Genomic DNA, 19,411 nt, shown 5'->3' with positions numbered 1-19,411 from the left:
TGCCATGGCCTCTCCCGCTGCGGAGCACAGGCCCCGGACGCGCAGGCTCAGCGGCCATGGCTCACGGGCCCAGCCGCTCCGCGGCATGTGGGATCTTCCCAGACCGGGGCACGAACCCGTGTCCCCTGCATTGGCAGGTGGACTCTCAACCACTGCGCCACCAGGGAAGCCCTGAATAAACATTTTTAAATGAAATGAAGATTCCCCAAACCTCGTAGTGAGAAGAAAGAAGGAGCCATAGTTACCTGCTGTATTTGAGCTCCTTCTGGTGTCAGAAGCTCTTCAAATTGAAGATCATCAGCCACCTTGTTGATATCCCTCAGCCGAGGCTCATTGGTCTTCAAATCCTAGGTGGGAAAGTGTATCCAAAGCAGTATAAATCCCCTTCTCAAGAATCTTTCATACTTACCTGCTCATCTTTGCCCCAACATGGCTACAGGTTAAAACATATTGCTAACTATATTTGCAGTACACAGCAAACTGCCTTCCTCCAATCTGACAGAAAGAAGAGTACCTTTAAACTCCCTGATACCCAGTGTCTATCAAAAACGTGACAAGAGAACTGTTATTTATATGGATTATGAAGCACTTTAGTTTTCCTAGATTTCTCCCTGGATTAAATTATACCATCAAAGGTGTCTATACCTGAGCCATGTAATGTTCTTTGATATCAATACAAATTCCTCCACCTTTTGTAGAATTTCATTGTCTGAGTTGCAATTTGCTTATATTAAGATATGTTGTAACAGCTCTAGGGAATTCATCACCATGTCTATGGTGATGACATTGTTTATTTCACTATGCAATGGCATTTTAATGAGTTTTCTCATGGAAGTCACATTCTTGATATTCTTTTATAAATTGTACCCTCTTTTTTTCCCCTTCCCTTTCTTTCACTTCTCTCTCTCTCCATATGTATATATATATGTACTTTATATATCTATCGATTGATAGCTTTGTATAACTTTGTATTCCATGTGTAAGGAAAGTATCATATGGAAAAGAAAGAAGGAAGTAGTTTTCACTAATTGCTAGTTAAAATAATAGAATGGATCTGAGAGAATAAAGGAGAATAGAAATGTTTTAGGTAGGCAGAAAATTAGAAATTATCTGGTTGTAAAGTCAGCTTGTTCTTCCCACCTTTCCATCCAAATTTCTCCCCCATAATTAGACCTTGCAAGAGTCTCACAACACCCCATCTCAGCCTGGGCAGCAGGAACACAAGACAGTATAGGACAAGTTGTGAAGATTCTGGGAGACCAGCACTTCCAGTAGGATGTGGGAGTGGCAGGAACTGCAGGCTGCAAAGTCAGGGTGATTAGTTTCCTCTGCATGTTCCTTCCACTTGTAATACCCAGAGGAATATTTGAAATGTGGAAGTCTCAGTAGATTTGGGGAGGCTATATAGCAAATATGAAATTAAGGAGTTACTGAGGAGAAGATATGGGGTAAAAGGAGATGATGATAACCCTCGTAAAGCTGTCTAGAGGAGTTAGTTCTTCTTTCTCACCATTTGGAACTCATCAAACTTTTTCTGCAGCTCCCAAACATCATCTAATTCCAGCCCGCTGTTTTCTGCCTTTTTCTCTCGGATCCAGTCCAGCATGTCTCCTGCCTCATAGGCCAGCAAAAACTCATTGTAACGTTGCAATAGATGACGTCTGCGTTCTTCTGCCCGATCCAGGAGAGAAAGGTACCTGGGTGGAGAAACAAAGAGAATGGGAAATGTGGAATAAGAGATGGAGAAAACACTGTAGAGTAGAAGCAGGGTGAGAAAGGAAGATAATGAAAGGGACAAAAATGAGAAGGAGGAAAAAAATCAAAATAAAACAGTATAGAGAAGAGGAAATAAAGATGGAAGGAAAATAGCATTGAGAACAGAGAGACAAAAGTGTTCCATTTAAAAACAATAAAAATGTCAATGTTCCAACAGTATGACTGGCAATACACCTTCCTCATTCTATAGAAGTGAAAATCTCACATTCCTATTGACAACTGGATATGAAGTAGCCTGCCATAGTTAACAAAGTTCACACGGAAGTCAGAAGACCTTTTGATAACCTTGAAAGAGTGAAAGATTGCCAGGCAGGGAGTCAGAATACGTGACCCTAATATGTGTCTGACCTCTGGCGCTTGAGTTAATGGTTCTGAGGTTCCCTTTCCTCATTTAAAAAGTAAAGAGTTTGAATTACCCTAAGTTTACCTTCAGCTCTTAAAATCTGTGAATTTGCAAAGCATCCTTAATCTAACAGATATAGAATCGTAAGACTTGTTTTTGACCAATCTGGAATGTTTGGCCAAACACTGTTCTGTTCTCCAGCCTTCAGAACTTACTGGTTTTCAATCTGTTCCTGACGCTGGGTGATGTCGCCTGGTTCTTCTCGCCTCCATTGCGGGAGCATAGGGAACTCATCACGGGCAAGTTTCCTGACGTAGACAGCTGGCACAAAGCCCTGGTGATCATCAGCTTCCACCTTCCACCAGTCCTAAAGGAGAGAAAATCCCCACTTCTTCCTTAGTTCTTGGAAAATCCACATATAGGAGAAGTTTTAACCCTCATAACTAAGTCTCTAGGCAAAGGGACAAGCTGATGGCCAGAAGAAGCAAACCATTGCTTATGGGTAGCATATATTTTTTATATATTACAAAGGACATACATCAGAGTTGCAGGAATTGCAGAGATAAGCCTCTGAAATCAAGGAATCTGATATTTGATGCTAGATCCTTAACTTTGATGAGGTTTTCAAAAACTGACAGCCATTCTCTTCATGATGGGGCATTTTGTCCACTAGGAATTCACAAAAAAAACCCATAGGGCCAGAACCAAACTGGGCTTTTCGTGGGTGAAGCACCTGTGTATGACAATATTGTATAATAACTTCTCACCGTTCCTCTCCCAGAGCCCCTAAAAATTGTGTGTTGCCCTGAAATTCACCTATGCGAATGCTTTTGCTTAAGTATGACCTTGATCTCCACAGGATGTTTGCTATGTTAACTGCTTGGGAGTTAACATTCTCAGAGAATAATGTGGTGAAATGAAGAAGACTGAGCAAAGAGAAAAGAGGACTGGAACACAGCTTATTTGATAATAAAAATCTTGCTTCTCTAAAAGAATTACTTGGCCTCAGAGTAACAAATCCCAAGCTTTCTTTTTTTCTTCTCAATCATTTTTGGAGATTAATGAAGCATTAGAATATAAAAATATTTCTCATGCTCTTATGAGAAATATATTTAAAATCCTAGACAATACTTTGTCAGTATTCTCACAGTCATAAAGGCTAAAGAAAATCTAAGTTGACAAAAGACTTCTCTTGACCAGGCTCCTCTTAACCCCAGCCATTTTTGTTCCATTACTAGGAACACTGGGTCAGAAGAGGAACAAGGAAAGATGAGAAGAAAGAGGCAGTTTAATCCTGTAAACATATTACATAATTGTCACTCATGGCTTACATGTCTTTGGGATAGTTACTTAAGCTCTTTGAGTCCTCACTTTGTTAACTGTAAAATTGGTATTATAATCTCCAAAGATATGTACATGATCCTACACAGCATCTGAAGGAAAGATACTGCTCAATAAATTATGGTTATTTAAGAGAGAGAGAAATAGAAAAATATTGGCTGGTTAAAATATGGGTATCTGGCAGGGTTTGGAGAGTAGACTGCAAGAGCCACCTTGTTGATGGGGAGAAAGGTAGAAGAGAAAGTCACCTTGTTGATGGAACTGAGCAGTGTTAATATATCATCTTTCTTCATGGTGACTTCTCGGGGGCTGCGGGCCTGGAAGTCATATAAGGCCATAACCCTCTCTTCTCGAGCAGCTTCCTCCACGGGTGCAGCCTGTTGTTGCTGAACAAAAACAGTAAGCAGAACAAGCCAGTCACCCATAAGAAAGATTTCCCTGTACAGCCTACCCATGGTGGGCCGTCCTGCACCTTACAGGAGAGAGGGGCCCCTGGCTGAAATCTTTTACATGGCTGCCAGTAACAGAGCTATTGCAATATGCCATCTTCAGAGATATCATTCCATCCTAACACTTCTCAGGGAACAGGTGAGTTCGGAAATACAAACACAGAGTGAGCAAGTAAGAATGTAAGTTTTCAAAAACATATTAAATGCTCTAAACCACCAGTTCTTAAGCAGGCAATAAAGGATTGTATACATTCATGTTCCAGAAAATTGTTTGAGAAAGTGAAAGACCCACTATCTCTCATCACATTCTCCAGTCCCTGGGTCTTTAAAGCATTTTGTCAAGCAACCGTGGACCTTCTTTTTTAGAGATGAGTGATCTACAGCACAGGAAAGGCCACAGAATTTAAAAAATTGAGAACATAAACTGAGATCAAATATCTTGTCTCTCTCTCTTTTTAACTTGTCCTTTAAGATATAGTCTTCTCTGATTTTCATTTTTCCCAAATATCATATATCTGAGAGAATGAACAAAATATAATCCTTCTTCATAAGCAATGGCCCACACCTTCTTCAGATTGGAGCTGAAGATGTACTTCCCCTTACATATCCCTCTGATTTTGTATCCTTCAAGTACTGCTTCTTCATAACTTACAATTCATAAATCCACCTGTTTTTGTGTAGGCACCCACTGTGCAGAGCTTGAGGAATGCACAGCACTGAAGCTCTGTAAATATATATTGACTTGACACAGTGAGTCTATGTCTTTTCTACTCCCAGTGTATGGATTCAGAGCTCCTCATAAGACAGAATTCCTTGAATGTAAGAAGTGTGTCTCTGTTGCTTCCACTATACTAGGAGATACCCATATCATTTAGTTGATTCCAGCTCCCATCACTCTTCAGGACACTTATTTTCACCTTGCAGTCTAGCCATTCTCACATTCTCAATCCTTTGCATTTCCCATTTCCCAAATACATTTGATTATTTTGTGCTTCATTGCATTTACTTTCATAGCTTATTCACTAGAAGAGCCCTTCTTCTCATTATCTGCATAGTAAACTACCCTTAAAAAAATAAACTGGCTTGCCTCAGCTATGAAGATTTTCCTATCCTCCAGTACTCTTATTTCAAGAGAATGAAACACTCTTTTCTTTGAGATTCTTTTTCCTGTTCATATATCTATTATATGCAATTATTTGTTAAAATTTATGACCTAATAGACTGTAATTTTCCTTCAAGTCAGGATTATTTTTTATTCATGCTTGCACATGGTAGATATTTAATAAGTGTCAGTATAAAAAAAAACTAAGAAAGGGAGGAAATAAATCAGGAGGAAATATAAGAGGAGAGATGCAAATAAAAGAAGTAAGAAAAGATGGAGAATGAAAATATAAAATGAAAAAGGAAAGTAAAAAAATAATATACCAGTGAATAAATGATAGTACTTACTGAGAAATTCTTATAAACTAAATCTCTGTAGGTGCTACAAAGATGCTACAGTGCCTGCCTAAAGATCGCAGGACTTACTATTTTCTATTGCAGTTGCTTCCTGGACTATGTAAAGTAAAAACTGGTAACAAAGAGAATCTCCTAATTCCTTTTCCTCTGTGGTGGAGAATGTAATTCTTGTCATACCTAAGTCCTTCTTACCTGACAGGCTTCTGCCTGATCCCGAAGAGCTTGCATACTGTTTCCAAAAGCCTTCAGATCCACTAGAAAGGCCTCATGTTTCTTTAGAAGAGCCTAAATTTGTTGATGGGAAGATCATCAGAAGCAAATACAGGAAGAACACTAAGCACCCCTGGGGAGTGTTTCAACTATTGTTTTGTGTTATACTTATTGTCCTAATTCCTGGTAAGAGACGCTCTCCACATATAATAAATTTTTTAACTATAAATTTGCAAGTATCAAGAAAATAAGAGTTAAATGAACAACAATATCAATATATTTGCTTTAATCAGAATAAAGCCAAATTGCACAAGTGTTTTCTCAATGCACATCACAGCTGAAAGAGGATACTGCTGAAAACATTGCTTTGTAGGATTAAATACTGGCATAACTTTAGATGCCCATATCAAGTATTTTTAGTGCATAGGGTTTGTGAAATACTATACTGGCTGACCATAGGACAATGAGCAAAACAAATAAATGGATATAAAGGGTAATTATGACCTTTGAAGTTCTTCTTGCCCCAACATGTCTGCCTGACTTTATTACAATAAAGTAATTAAGTGTATGTTAAAACTATGGTTGGTTTGTGAAATCCCAAGCTTAGTCTGGAAAATTTAGGATGGGACCAAGACAGGCATAGATATCTGGTCATGCCTTTTTGGGCTTAGATAATCTCTAAGAAATATGGATCTCTGTGGGGTTAGGAAAATTTGGTGTATCTTTTGGGATTTCTGTTAACTCAGGTTATCCCAGCTGATGAAGGCCAAAGGTTATCACTCTGGAAACTCAGAAAAATCTGAGAAAACCTATAGTTGTCACACAATCTAATCAGGTACTAATTTGGTACTAGTTTGGTGCGTACTAGACAATATCCTTCCTTGTGCCCACCTTACCCCAGCTGCTTCTTCATCAGCCCCATAGTTAGTGTTGTCTACTATAGGTTCCCTCTCTCTAATCCATGCTTCTGCTTCATGCAGGTCAGCTAGGTATTGCTGGAACTGGACATTGGCTTCAAGATCATTCTGCCGTCTAGCAGCTCGAGCCTGGAGAGATTCCATATTCTCATTCAAACTCTTGACCCTAGAGGCCACATCTTCTGCAGCAAAATGTCCTATGGAGTAGTTATAGAAAAGGAGAATTTTATACTCATTAATGTCCACTATACTTTAATCCTTTTGGTGACCTGGGAGAGAGAAAGGGAGGCATGAGAATGATGCTGCATGTAGTCAATGTGACATTTCACCTAAGTTCCTGGGAACTGGGATGTCATAAGTGAGATTAAGCATCAATAGATGGTAATGGGGGATAGGGTATATGTGTGGTGGTGAATTGGGTGGTACAATCTCTGATATACAGACTGAAAACAAAATACCTATGTGTGGGTACTGCTCAGAGTTCCAAAAACGTGTATTCTCTAGCTTAAGCAAAAATTCAGCAGATTTTCATTTCTTTTTTTTAATATCAATAAATTAAAATTCATTCTTAGGATTGCATTAAGTATGTTTTCTAGAATTTGGTGAACATCTCCACAGATAAACCAAGAAGATACAGTGAAGTGTTGGCAAAAATCAACAAGCAGGTTTTCATTTTTGCCCATAAAAGAGTTATTACTGCAGGAATTGTTCTCCCATTCTAAACAACTAGAAAACAAGACAGAGTATAAGATACAATGATTTTCAGAAGATAGGCAGAGGAGTGTGACTCCTGAGAGAAGGGAAAGAAATGAGCTATGCCTTATGATTGCCACAGTTTGTAGACTGCAGTGCTGGGAGGACTAGCCCAAATAGAACTAGCAATCACACCATTCTGAGGAGACAGAGATCAGAATTGGGGGAAAACAAGACAGATAAACCTTGTGGAGCAGAGTACTGAGAAGGATGCTGTACTGGGGATGGAGTTTGGGAGATACACATAGAGGTCCCGTGAAGTATGTGACTGATTACTCCTTTGCACACATGTGTCAGGAAACTCTTCAAGGGTAAGGAAAAGAAGACTGGAAAGCAGTAGGCCAAAAAACTCCTAAGGTCACATAGGGCTGTGAATAATTAAAATTAGCTCCCAACAAAGTGGAAATATATTATAACACATGAGGTAGTATCCTCAGAAGGGTTATACCTTAGAAGTGGACTAGTCTCTAAATTAGTTCCAGAATAAAACTTCCCTGGAAGAACCATAAGAAAGCAGATTCAAGAACCTCGACGATTGCAAAGCTAAAGAAACAAACACCACTACACCAAGTCATACTGTAATCAAATTGGTGCAAATTGGTGAAAAACAGTGATAAAAGAGTCAGAGGAAAAAAAGACATTACATACAAAGGAGCAAAGATAGTAATGAGAGGAGACTTCTCACCAGAAACTCTGCAGGTCAGAAGACAGTGCAGCAGCATCTTTAAAATGCTCAAAGAAAGACAATATCAGCCAAGAATTTTATATCCAGTGAAAATGTGTTTCAAAAATGAAAGCAAAAGGAAGTCTTTTAGACCAAAACAAAAGCCCACAGAATTTATTATTAACAGGACTTCACTACAGGAAATGTTAGAGGAACTTCATGTAGAAGGAAAATTATGCATGTAAAAGTATCAAAGTAGATAAAGGAATGAAGCCCTAAAATTGAAAAAAACCTCATAAATTTGGCACAGTGATGACAGGTCAATTCAATCTGAATCATGCATACCTTCCTCTACCATTTTGTTTCCCCTCTCTGTTATCGCTTGGATGCGTGGCTCATGGCTGGCAATATTAGCCTGGATGACTTGGTGTCTGTTCAAAAGATTCTTGGAGGCAATCAGGTCCTTGCCTAGAGATAAAAATAATTTCAAGGTCATTGTTATAGTGCACAGAATAATAAGAAGCTACTGTACTTCTTTTTAACTCTTGGGCATACAAGTTTGTCCCATTGAAGTTCATTAAGTGGGCTTCCTAAAATGTATGCTGTTTGTCTGAATTAACTCTGCTCAGCTTTGTTCTTCCCCTTGCCTCTTTGTACTAAGAAAATGCATTATTCTACAAAAGACAATGAATAAATCACTCTTCTCTTTGGATGATAGGTAGAAAGGCACGTAACTCTTCAGCTCAAACTTCCAGTAATTTCATGCAACATATTTTCTTTCAACATACTGTGGTATAAAAAGCAGGATCTTCAACTGGCTTATTTCTATGGATGCCAGAAAGTTATTAAGTCCTCTAAACTAAAAATAACCGTTTTGTAATTTTCTTTGTAAAGATTAGACATAACTTACAAAAAGTGCCTCACTCATTGGTTAACACTAACAAACACATAATAAATACTATGTACTGTTAATTTCCTGCTTCTAAAGTCCCCAGTTCCAGCTGTCTACTTCATCCTCCCTGTCTCCCGTCCACACTTCAACTCTCTTTCCTCCAAAATTTTCTTCCATATAGTTCACACTAAATGTCTCCAGAAACCCTCTATGCCCTTCTCTCCCTCAAAGAGATATTTTCTCTTCTAGGATGTTTTCCCAGACTAGCCCCTCTGTTGTCATATGGTCCAGCCTCTCACAGATGTACCCAATACATGTACATTAAGTTTGCTTTATATTTATGTGCACTTTTTTCTGTATTTCAATGTAAGTGTCCTGGCACTAACAATGGTGGACTGATAGATGCCAAAGGAAAGGAAATTATGTACTTTATCTGCTGCTTCACCCTTTTTACCCTTGTAATAGCTCATACATATCCTTGTGATAGCTCCCCTTATAAAAGGGAGCCACTGACAATATAAACAAAAACACTTGTGACCTCAAACTTTAACCATGACTACTCAGCCAAGGACCTTGGCAAAAACTTAGAGCAAGTAGCAAAAAGCTGGTTACTTTAGCTCTTCCCAGAGGCCTTAAATTCATGGCATTCTTCATGTCTGGTTTTAGGAGGTAAACTTTTCAGTATGAATTATTAAAAAATATTTTTTTTGGAAAGCAGGAAAAATGTTCAAGAGTCTAAGGGGAAAGACCTGGGGGCAAACTTTGCTACTGTATCCCAGATTCCTCAAACTATCTGCAGACCTTGGTCTTCTCCTTATGGCTCTGCCTGCTCGGGCTGTACGGCTGTACTAACCAAGGTAGGTGGAAGCTGCAGAAGGTTCAGTCTCTTGGATCCATGCCTCCTCATCCTCTGTGTCTCTGCAGATCTGGTGCAGGAGGAGAAGGTCAATGAGCTTATTCTTCCGGTTGGCCAGTTGCTTTTTCAGGTCTTCAAACCGAGACACCAGGGACTCCTGCCTTGCCCATATGTCCCCAGCATTGGGATGGCCTATTTCTTCAAAATATGCTGCCAGGTCTGTGAGGTTGTCCACTTGATCCTAAGGAAGAAATAGAATCGTGTCAGAAAATCCCATCATTCAGTAGAAAAGAATGAGAGTTTGGTATCTGGCATGGAGGGTAGGACAGGGGGTGGGTGATGATGAGGAGAATCAGCTCTATATGTACTCATGTTTAAACTTCTAATCAAATCAGTGAAATAGAATGGGAAAGTTTGCTACACTAAGAACCATTTATTCAAGCTAAAGGCTATTTATAAGAAAGTAGTTCTGAAACCACGTGTTAGAAAGGACAAAATATGTATAGAGTGTGCCAAAGAAATCAGGGAAACCAGAACTACAAAGACTTGCTTGTTTTGGAGTAGTGATAAATTGAGGCCCCAAAGAAAACAGCAGGAGGCTTTTTCTATCTCAGTTCCCTTTCCAGGCTCTTTCTCACCCTTTAAAATGAGCTGAAACTGTAAATAACAAGGAAATTTCTGAGGCTTAAGTTTGTTGCATAGCAGGAACCATGCCTATGAGATGAAATGTGACATTAACAAAAACAAATGTCCGAACCTCAGAAAGAAAAATTAAAAGGCCTTTCTTTGGCCACTAACTAGTTGTATGAATTTAAGTAAATAATGGTCCCATTTGGGTCGTATCTGAGAAAGGAGGAAAATAGAAACAGAAGTTTGAAGGACATTCCTAGAAATAAAATTTTAATCGTATTACTATATGGTAAAATACATACAAGAGATTCATCTCATCTTTATTAATGAGGTCAACTGTAACTGGTCTAGCAAGAGCACAGAACACAGGATTTTTGATTGCTTGTTTCATTTTGTTGTTGGAATGGGGGTGGTGGTGATAAGAGAAGTTCTTCAAAACATTGGTATTGGTTTTACTTATTCTATTTTGCCATCCAGTGTTCAACCTACACAGGGTTTGATCTATCTCTTCTTAATTTGGAGCAAACCATTGATCATCAATAGCTTCTTAAAATGTATACTCACTTCTCCATAAAGAAATAAAAGCTCCACAAAGAGTTAAAATTAAAATCTCCTACTAGCCAACTGTTCTCATCTCTTAGGACAATTTAACTTTGAAAAACATCATTGTGTAATAGAGTGATTTTCAAAGCTAATGTAGTGCAACATGCTTCAGACTAAAGAGATAGACGTGGCTGCTACTCAATTGCCATTTTATCCAGCTCTTCACCTGTTTTCATAATAGTTTCCTCACCTATATAATAAGGACTTTGGGCTAGAGAATACTCATGATCTTTTCCAGGTTTAATAGTCCATAGTTAAATTTTTTTTTTGCAAGCATGATATCTTAACCACTACTCCAACTAGGAGTGTAACCAAGGAGAATCCTATGGGGCCTTCCCGGGACAGATCCCTTCCATACCCTCTGTTTTAGTTCCTCTCTGAAGTTGCCAGGTAATAGTATCTGATGCATATTTCCTGAGTTTTTCAGATGCTAAAACCAGCACCAAATAGAAGAAACTAACTAGAATACTTGATGATCATGAACACATAGCCCCCAGAACTTCTGGAACTGAAGGATTAATAACGTTAACTGCCATGTTAGCTCAGCATCAATCAATCAGAGAATTGTGCACAAGCTGATCACATACCCTGTGATGCCCCCTCCCTCTCCTGGCCTCTAAAATGCTTTGCTACTCAAAATGGATTAAAGACCTAAATGTAAGGCCAGAAACTATCAAACTCTTACAGGAAAACATAGAACACTCTATGACATAAATCACAACAAGATCCTTTTTGACCCACCTCCTAGAGAAATGGAAATAAAAACAAAGATAAACAAATCGGACCTAATGAAACTTAAAAGCTTTTGCATAGCAAAGGAAACCATAAACAACATGAAAAAACAACCCTCAGAATGGGAGAAAATATTTGCAAATGAAGCAACTGACAAAGGATTAATCTCCAAGATTTACAAGCAGCTCATGCAGCTCAATAACAAAAAAACAAACAACCCAATCCAATAATGGGCAGAAGACCTAAATAGACATTTCTCCAAAGAAGATATACAGATTGCCAACAAAGACATGAAAGCATGCTCAACATCATTAATCATTAGAGAAATGCAAATCAAAACTACAATGAGATATCATCTCACACCAGTCAGAATGGCCATCATCAAGAAATCTAGAAACAATAAATGCTGGAGAGGGTGTGGAGAAAAGGGAACACTCTTGCATTGTTGGTGGGAATGTAAGTTGATACAGCTACTATGGAGAACAGTATGGAGGTTCCTTAAAAAACTACAAATAGAACTACCATATGACCCAGCAATCCCACTACTGGACACGTACCCTGAGAAAACCATTATTCAAAAAGAGTCATGTACCAAAATGTTCATTGCAGCTCTATTTAAAATAGCCAGGACATGGAATCAACCTAAGTGTCCATCATCAGATGAATGGATAAAGAAGATGTGGCACATATATACAATGGAATATTACTCAGCCATAAAAAGAAAAGAAATTGAGTTATTTGTAGTCAGGTGGATGGACTTAGAGTCTGTCATACAGAGTGAAGTAAGTCAGAAAGAGAAAAACAAATACTGTATGCTAGCACATATATATGGAATCTAAGGAAAAAAAAAGTCATGGAGAACCTAGGGGTAAGATGGGAATAAAGACACAGACCTACTAGAGAATGGACTTGAGGATAAGGGGAGGGGGAAGGGTAAGCTGGGACAAAGTGAGAGAGTGGCATGGACATATATACACTACCAAACGTAAAATAGATAGCTAGTGGGAAGCAGCCACATAGCACAGGGAGATCAGCTCGGTGCTTTGTGACCACCTAGAGGGGTGGGATAGGGAGGGTGTGAGGGAGGGAGATGCAAGAGGGAAGAGATTTGGGAACATATGTATATGTATAACTGATTCATTTTGTTACAAAGCAGAAACTAACACACCATTGTAAAGCAATTATACTCCAATAAAGATGTTAAAAAAATTCTTTGTTGAAACCCTTCAGGGTGTTCTGTTTTTTGGGGGCTCAAGTTGAGGCAGGAGATAGATGGTCCCCAGGCTGAACAGTTTCTCCCCTGTGGACAGATACTACAAAATAGCAGGAGGGAGGAATTGAACCCTGCCTAGGTAAGAGATAAAAAAACACATATTCCTCATTCTTGAAGTCAAGGAGACCTTTCCAACTACACATGTGCAGAAAGGCTCCCTGAAAGTAGAAAGGAAGGGGGCGCCACCCCATAGTAGGTGATGTCAACTTACACATAGGCCTCTTTGCTAGAATCCATCTTGGCTAAGAGATGTGAATGCACACAAGGGAGAACCCTGAGATATACCAAATATAGACTCAGAACCAGGAAAAGCAAGATAATTAGCCAAAGGAAACCTGGAAGAAATTCCCCATATAAGTGATTCAAACTATCACGAGGGCATGACTCTCTCTCTGAGCCCGCCCGTGTGTCTATCCACACATACTCATTTTCCTCTTAATAAACACTTTACTTGTTTCACTACTTTCCATCTCTCTGTGGAAATTCATTTCTACACAGCTGATGGGCCAGGGTCTTGTCACTGGCCACTGGTCCCTGGTTGTCTAGTGGCTAGGATTCAGTACTCTCACTGCCTCAGTCCGACCTCAATATCTCTCCGGGAACCGAAACCCTGCTCCAAGCTGCTACAGGCTGAGGTCATCTGAAATCAAAGCTACCCATTCTTTCATGGCCCTGCAATAAACCTTTCTCTGCTCCAAACTCCGAGATTTTGGTTTGTTGGGCCTCACTGTGTGTTGGGCACAAGAACTTGTGTTCCATAACAAGAGAACAAATTCCTGGTGATTGAATTTCCAAAATAGGGTCAAATGCTCCTACTTATTACATGTTTACACATGCTGTTCCAAACTTTCCAAAATAGGGTCAAACTTTCCAAAATAGGTTCCTAACTTTCCAAAATAAGGTCAAATATTCCTATTTGTTACATGTTTACATATGCTGTTCCTCTTTTTTGTATGTTTTTATTTACTTTTCACCAAATCTTTTCTTTTTCCTTCTTTGAAAATCTGCTCCAAACTCTCTTCCTCCATGTAGATTTCAAAGCTATCTTTATATGGTTTTCCTAACTCCAATCTTTTACTTCAAGCTCCATCAAGCCATACCTAGAGCTATGTAAGTGACTGGGTTTGTTTTGTTTATTTCTATTTTCTGTGGATTATTCTGTCTTTTCCTTTTAACCAAGAGTAACCAAAGAGCAGACATCATAAAAGTGTATTTTAACAGGAAAGATCAGTGGGACTTTGTAGGGAACAGCAGAATAATTTTTAAATACAAGCTAGGATTCCTGTGACGAGAGATTGAGTCACCTGGAAGTGGATTTCTGCTGAGTTCTCCAGAAACTCATATACAGTATCAATACTCTAGAAACATATTGGATACATTTATTTAAACTAACAGTTTGGTGGGATTTCAGTGGGTAACCCTGAAACTAAGAACCTAGACATCTGCTTCTTAGTCCTGGCCCTGCTGTTCATTTTCTCTGTGACATTGGGGAAGTTACTTCACTTCTCTGGGTTTCAATTTTCTTAAGAAAAAAAAATGGTATGATTAAAAATATTTTCAAACTTTGAATTTCAGGATGCCAGAATAGAAAGAGGCAATTTTATAAAAAACTTTTATTTTACAGGTGAGGATCCAGAGGTGTGAAAAGGTGAAAAGATACACCAAATATCACAGAAATAGTAAGTGATAAGGCTATATATAAAACCCAGGATTTTGGATTGAGAGTACAGTGTTATATTTAGAAGAGTCAATAAAGTCTTATATCAACCATGGGGTTCTGACAAAAGACACAAGGCACCCAGGAGAAAGGCTGGATTAAAGGAGATATTGGAAAGAGGTAGTTGACCAACTAAAAGTTTTGAATTTTTACCTTTGGTTTCCTGCTCTCTCTCTCTTTTATTTTAAACAATAATTACTTATGATCAGTGTGCTCAGAACATATACAGGTGATTTGGCCTATAATTGGCCAAAGAGCTAGCAACAAACCTGACGAGCAGCCATGGCAGACTCCAGGAGGCCGTGTTTCCTGAGCAGATTCTGTATATCAGCCAGACCTTTCCCATAATCCTCAGACCTAGCCTGCCATTCCACCTCCTCCAGCCAGTGCTTCAGGTCTTCTGCATTATTTTCAAATTGCAGCTGCTTGTTAGCTTCGTATAACTGGGTCCCTAGGAAAAGACAGCAAGTATAAGATAACCGATAACTCTCATAACTGATCCTCATTACATGCTAATATATGTTACATCAACTTAAGGAGCAATATAATATTTTGACCCTCCAGTGGGAAAAAGTATAACTGTCTCACATGTGATTATATAAGAAATTATCATAAATTTGTAGAATTCAGGTGGTATTTGTTTTTGAAGATAGTAGTGTGCTCAAAACAAAGATAAAGAATTTGTTCATTTCTTGTTGAGGTATAGTGCTGCTATGTTAGATTTTAACTATCTTGGGTATTTTCATGTCATTTGTTACTCTCTATTGAGACTTTTTCAAAGGGATTCAAACACAAACACTGCATTTTCTGAGAGAAGTATAAAACTTGGGGTTGGCTCAGTTTGAAATTTTGAAGTATCTTTTCCTAAATATCTTTCTCAGAACTTTGCTAAGCCCCTCTCTTAGTGCCTGTTCTTCATCACAAACCATGCCTCACAATTTTCTCTGCCAGAGAATATCTTGATTATCCACATTGTTCTCAGCTAAATTCTTTACTCTATGATCTTATAGCAATTATTTGCATTATTTCTATGAAGCAATTACTATGATGTAGAGTAGCAGCAACTTCTTATTGTTACAATCAAGTTGAATTTTTTTTTTCTAAACCAAAAATCAGGATGACATCCAACAAAATCAGTATGATGTATCGTTTCCATAACCAGGGCAGAGTCATGTCTGTAGATTATGCTTATAACAAGGGGGATATTGACAGAGAAACTTCATTATTTGTGTTAATTATGGCAATTGATTAATTTTCCAAAATAAGAGGTGAAGTTAAATTTAAGTAGAGGCTATTCAAGCAGACATGGGAATTTTCTAAGAGATTACAACAAAGCCTGAACATGCTCAGATAGGTAAAAAACGCAACAAGTCATCAAGCCCTATTCGTAAGAATAAAATATCATGGGAACATCATATGAGGCACCAACAATATTTTAATGTCTAACTTTATACCCTGGGTCAGAAAACCTTGTTTCATCTATAGAACCAAAATATGTATAATCTAATTTAAGGACACTAGTTTTAGGTGCATAGCCAATACTGAATTCATGGTATCTGAATGTTTATTCAAGAGGAAGAAAAAGTGGGAAAAAAAGTGAAGAAAACAAAAGTAATTTCAGTTGAAAAGACTTACATACATGAAGAAAACATAAAATTGTGTTAATATATAGTGTGATAAATTTAGGTTAGATTTTTAAATTTCTTGACCAATAGAGGAAGACACAGGGAAGCAAATGAGTAGCATCCCTTCTTATAGAGGTCACTAGGTAAACTCAAGGTGGTAAAGATGAAGAAGTTGGGTTTCAGAATTTAGGAATTCATTTTCAACAAGACTCTGCTTCTAACCTTTCTGTGCTGTAGCCTCCAGCAATTCCGTCCAGAGTTTGGCAACTTCACTCAAACGAACATCCACACTTTCAGAGGCATAATGATTGCTCTCAATCATCTCCTGGCCAGTTTTCTGTAGGTTATTGAGCTGGATCTTGTTAGCTGCCAATTCCTCTTCAAAGACTTGCTGCTTTTGAACCTGGCTCTTCAAGTTCTGTGTATCCTGAGACAAAATGAAAACAATTAAAGAAAACCATTCCTTGAAGAATAAGGGGCAGACATTTTGAGGACAGGAATTCCTTTTCACTATAAATCTAACTGAACAAAGAAGAGGATATAAGGCAGAATTTTCCTAGTCCAAGTATAGAGCGAGAAGAGGCTTAGGAAACTGTGTGACCAATCCTTCCTCTATACAAATGACAGACATGGCTAATCAACCCCTGAATTTATTTCTATTGAGTCTGGATATAGTCTGAAGACCATTTTAAATACGACACCCCATGCAAGCATTAACAATCTATCAGAGCTGTCATGAAAGATGTATAGTATATGAAACATCCATCCTTTTGTCCCATATACAGAAGATCTGTTTACCCTGCATACACTGGAACCATAACTCCTCAGGAGAACACAAGCACATAGTGCTGAGTTTTACAGAATGAAACGTACAGATTAGATGCTCAAAGCTCTATAAAAAAAATGAGAACAAAAGCATCAGAGGTATACATTTAAGACTAAATGACATCTAGAAAGTAAATACTGTGAATAGATATTGGCCTAGAAATCAAGAGACTAATTCTAGCCCTGATTGTAAATGCAAAAATTTGTGAGTATATATGTGTGTGTGCATAATAGTTTATATTGTGAGTGAAAAAAATGTGTTTTACACAAGAAGAAGGTAAAGAAACCTATGTATAGCTCAGATAATTCAGAAATTTTTCAAAGTCATACAAACTAAGACAAGAGGGGGAGAGAATTCAAGCCCAGTTTTTACCTTCTCCAAAGAGAATTAATGCTTCTACCCCTTATGTTAAACTGCATTCTAAACATTGATTCTTGGCTAACCTTGGGCAACTCACTTCACAATTCAGATCCTTAGTTTCTTCATCTGTAAAATAAGGACTTGTTCCTTTCCAGCTACGAAACCGTGTAAGTCTATATTATATCGAACCATTAGGTTACTTTTGAGTTCCGGGTAGCTTGAATGTACATTATGATTAGACACAACATTTTCCTACTATAAGTGTGCAGAAGGCAACAGAGGGCTAAATAAAGAGAGTTCCTCCCTTTCTTCATTCTGTTAAGGACCACTGGAAATTGTGCTAGAGAAAAGGGGTGATGGGCAACAGGGTGTAGGAAAACCAGAAACTAGATGTACAGTCTTGGAGGAGTCATTGCCCTTCTCTGAGTATCTGTCTCTCCATCTATAAAATGAGGCTCACCAGCTGAACGCTATTGTTCTATCAGTTCCAAGACTAATTCCATGAAATTCAGTCCCAATGAGTATGTCCAGGGTCTGCAGTTTGCAAATCCTGCCTACCTTGTAATCTTCATCATCTGCCAACTTTTTCTTCTTGTTGATCCAGTTCTTTAGGTCATCTGAGTCCTGATACAGTCGCTGCAGAAGCAATGAATCCTCCAGTAATCTGCGTCGAGTGGCAGCCCTTTCACGTAAAGCGTTCTGTCGGGCCAATAGCTGCGAAAACCATAAACAAACTCACTGTCAGCAAAATCAAATATGGATACATGAGATTCACTGCCCACCAAGGTTATCATGCTCTAACACTTTCCCTGATCCTGTGCATAAGCAGGCAGAGGCATATATGGGACCTTGGACATACCCCATCCCGGATGGCAGCAATATTCTCTGAATCATAATGGTCATTATCAATCAGTTTGGTTGCAGTCTTGTCTAAGGTCTGGAAAGAAAAAAAAAAGAAAAGGAGTGGTTTTCCCTCAGTGGCCACTGAGTAAGTGGCCACAGTTTGGTTAGCTGTTTAAAAAGGAAGCATGACAATGTCGGAAGTAGACAAGTTTCAGGGTCAGAAGATCTAGGTCCTACTTCTGACTACTGTTATAAATTGTATTTCAAAATGTATTGTATCTCAGGCAGGTTAATTACCTTCTCTATGTCACAAGTTTGTTTTTAACCTAGTTTACAGTATATGAATTCTGATGTCACTTCGAGGTGAATATCTGATCTAGTCTTAAATTTTTAAGAGGAAGCATTATTGATATAGTCACATCCAGTGCCACCAGTCTCTCTCTCTCTCTCTCTATCTATCTATCTACCTATCATCTATCTATCTATCTATCTATCTATTCATCCTTCCACCCATCATACATCATATATACTTTTATCTACATCTATATCTATAGCTACATGGGGAATGGAGTCACAAATTATAGATATGAATTTTTACTCATATTCATTCATGATTCCCAAAATTGCTAGGGCTCAGGATGGATTAATTGATTGGGAATAGGAAAATGATCTAAAGTGAACAGTAGCATTTTATAAACAGTAATTTATTTTACATGGTTAGCTTTTACCAGTGAAAATCAACTTAACAAGCATATGGACTGGGAATGACCATATTAAGCTCTGTATTGACTGAAGATTAACAGAGAAGACTTGGAATTTTGTTGTTAGTGTGGTTGTTGCTGTTTCTGGTTGTATACATGCACACATACAAGTTTAAAGCCAGCACTGTCCTAGGGAACATACAGTAGATTGGACAAATAAAGTCTTCCTCACACTTCTCTGAGACTTGCTTATGTATTGACATAAGACATTTTCTGGGACATTGTACTTACAGTTCACAAGAAGACTGTAGTAGCATTAAATGAGAAACACATAGATGAAGATATACAAGAAAAAATAGTTACTACTTAGATATCTAGATATTACTAAAGAAAACCAAATGGAGATATTATCAGAGGGGAAAAAGTATAAAAAATTAAATAA

General features: G+C 38.3%; 1 protein-coding gene across 2 annotated transcripts in view; it reads right to left on the bottom strand.

The window, feature by feature from the left end:
* Positions 1-19,411, bottom strand: part of SPTA1 (spectrin alpha, erythrocytic 1) — a gene marked incomplete at its 5' end in the record, with an annotated part of 75,565 nt that overhangs the window by 42,695 nt on the left and 13,459 nt on the right. For both annotated transcript variants that reach the window (XM_081226202.1, XM_081226203.1), the window contains 12 exons: positions 246-347; positions 1,511-1,697; positions 2,335-2,486; positions 3,709-3,846; positions 5,560-5,652; positions 6,474-6,691; positions 8,257-8,379; positions 9,657-9,900; positions 14,884-15,065; positions 16,462-16,666; positions 17,984-18,139; positions 18,285-18,362. In XM_081226202.1, the coding sequence (XP_081082328.1) occupies positions 246-347; positions 1,511-1,697; positions 2,335-2,486; positions 3,709-3,846; positions 5,560-5,652; positions 6,474-6,691; positions 8,257-8,379; positions 9,657-9,900; positions 14,884-15,065; positions 16,462-16,666; positions 17,984-18,139; positions 18,285-18,362 (1,878 nt within the window). The remainder of the gene's footprint in view (positions 1-245; positions 348-1,510; positions 1,698-2,334; positions 2,487-3,708; positions 3,847-5,559; positions 5,653-6,473; positions 6,692-8,256; positions 8,380-9,656; positions 9,901-14,883; positions 15,066-16,461; positions 16,667-17,983; positions 18,140-18,284; positions 18,363-19,411) is intronic.

The sequence above is a fragment of the Mesoplodon bidens genome (genome assembly GCF_964165515.1).
Source record: "Mesoplodon bidens genome assembly, chromosome: 2".
Taxonomy (NCBI): Eukaryota; Metazoa; Chordata; class Mammalia; order Artiodactyla; family Ziphiidae; genus Mesoplodon; species Mesoplodon bidens.
Note: the sequence above shows the minus strand (reverse complement) of the source record. Positions and strands in the feature narration are given on the sequence as shown.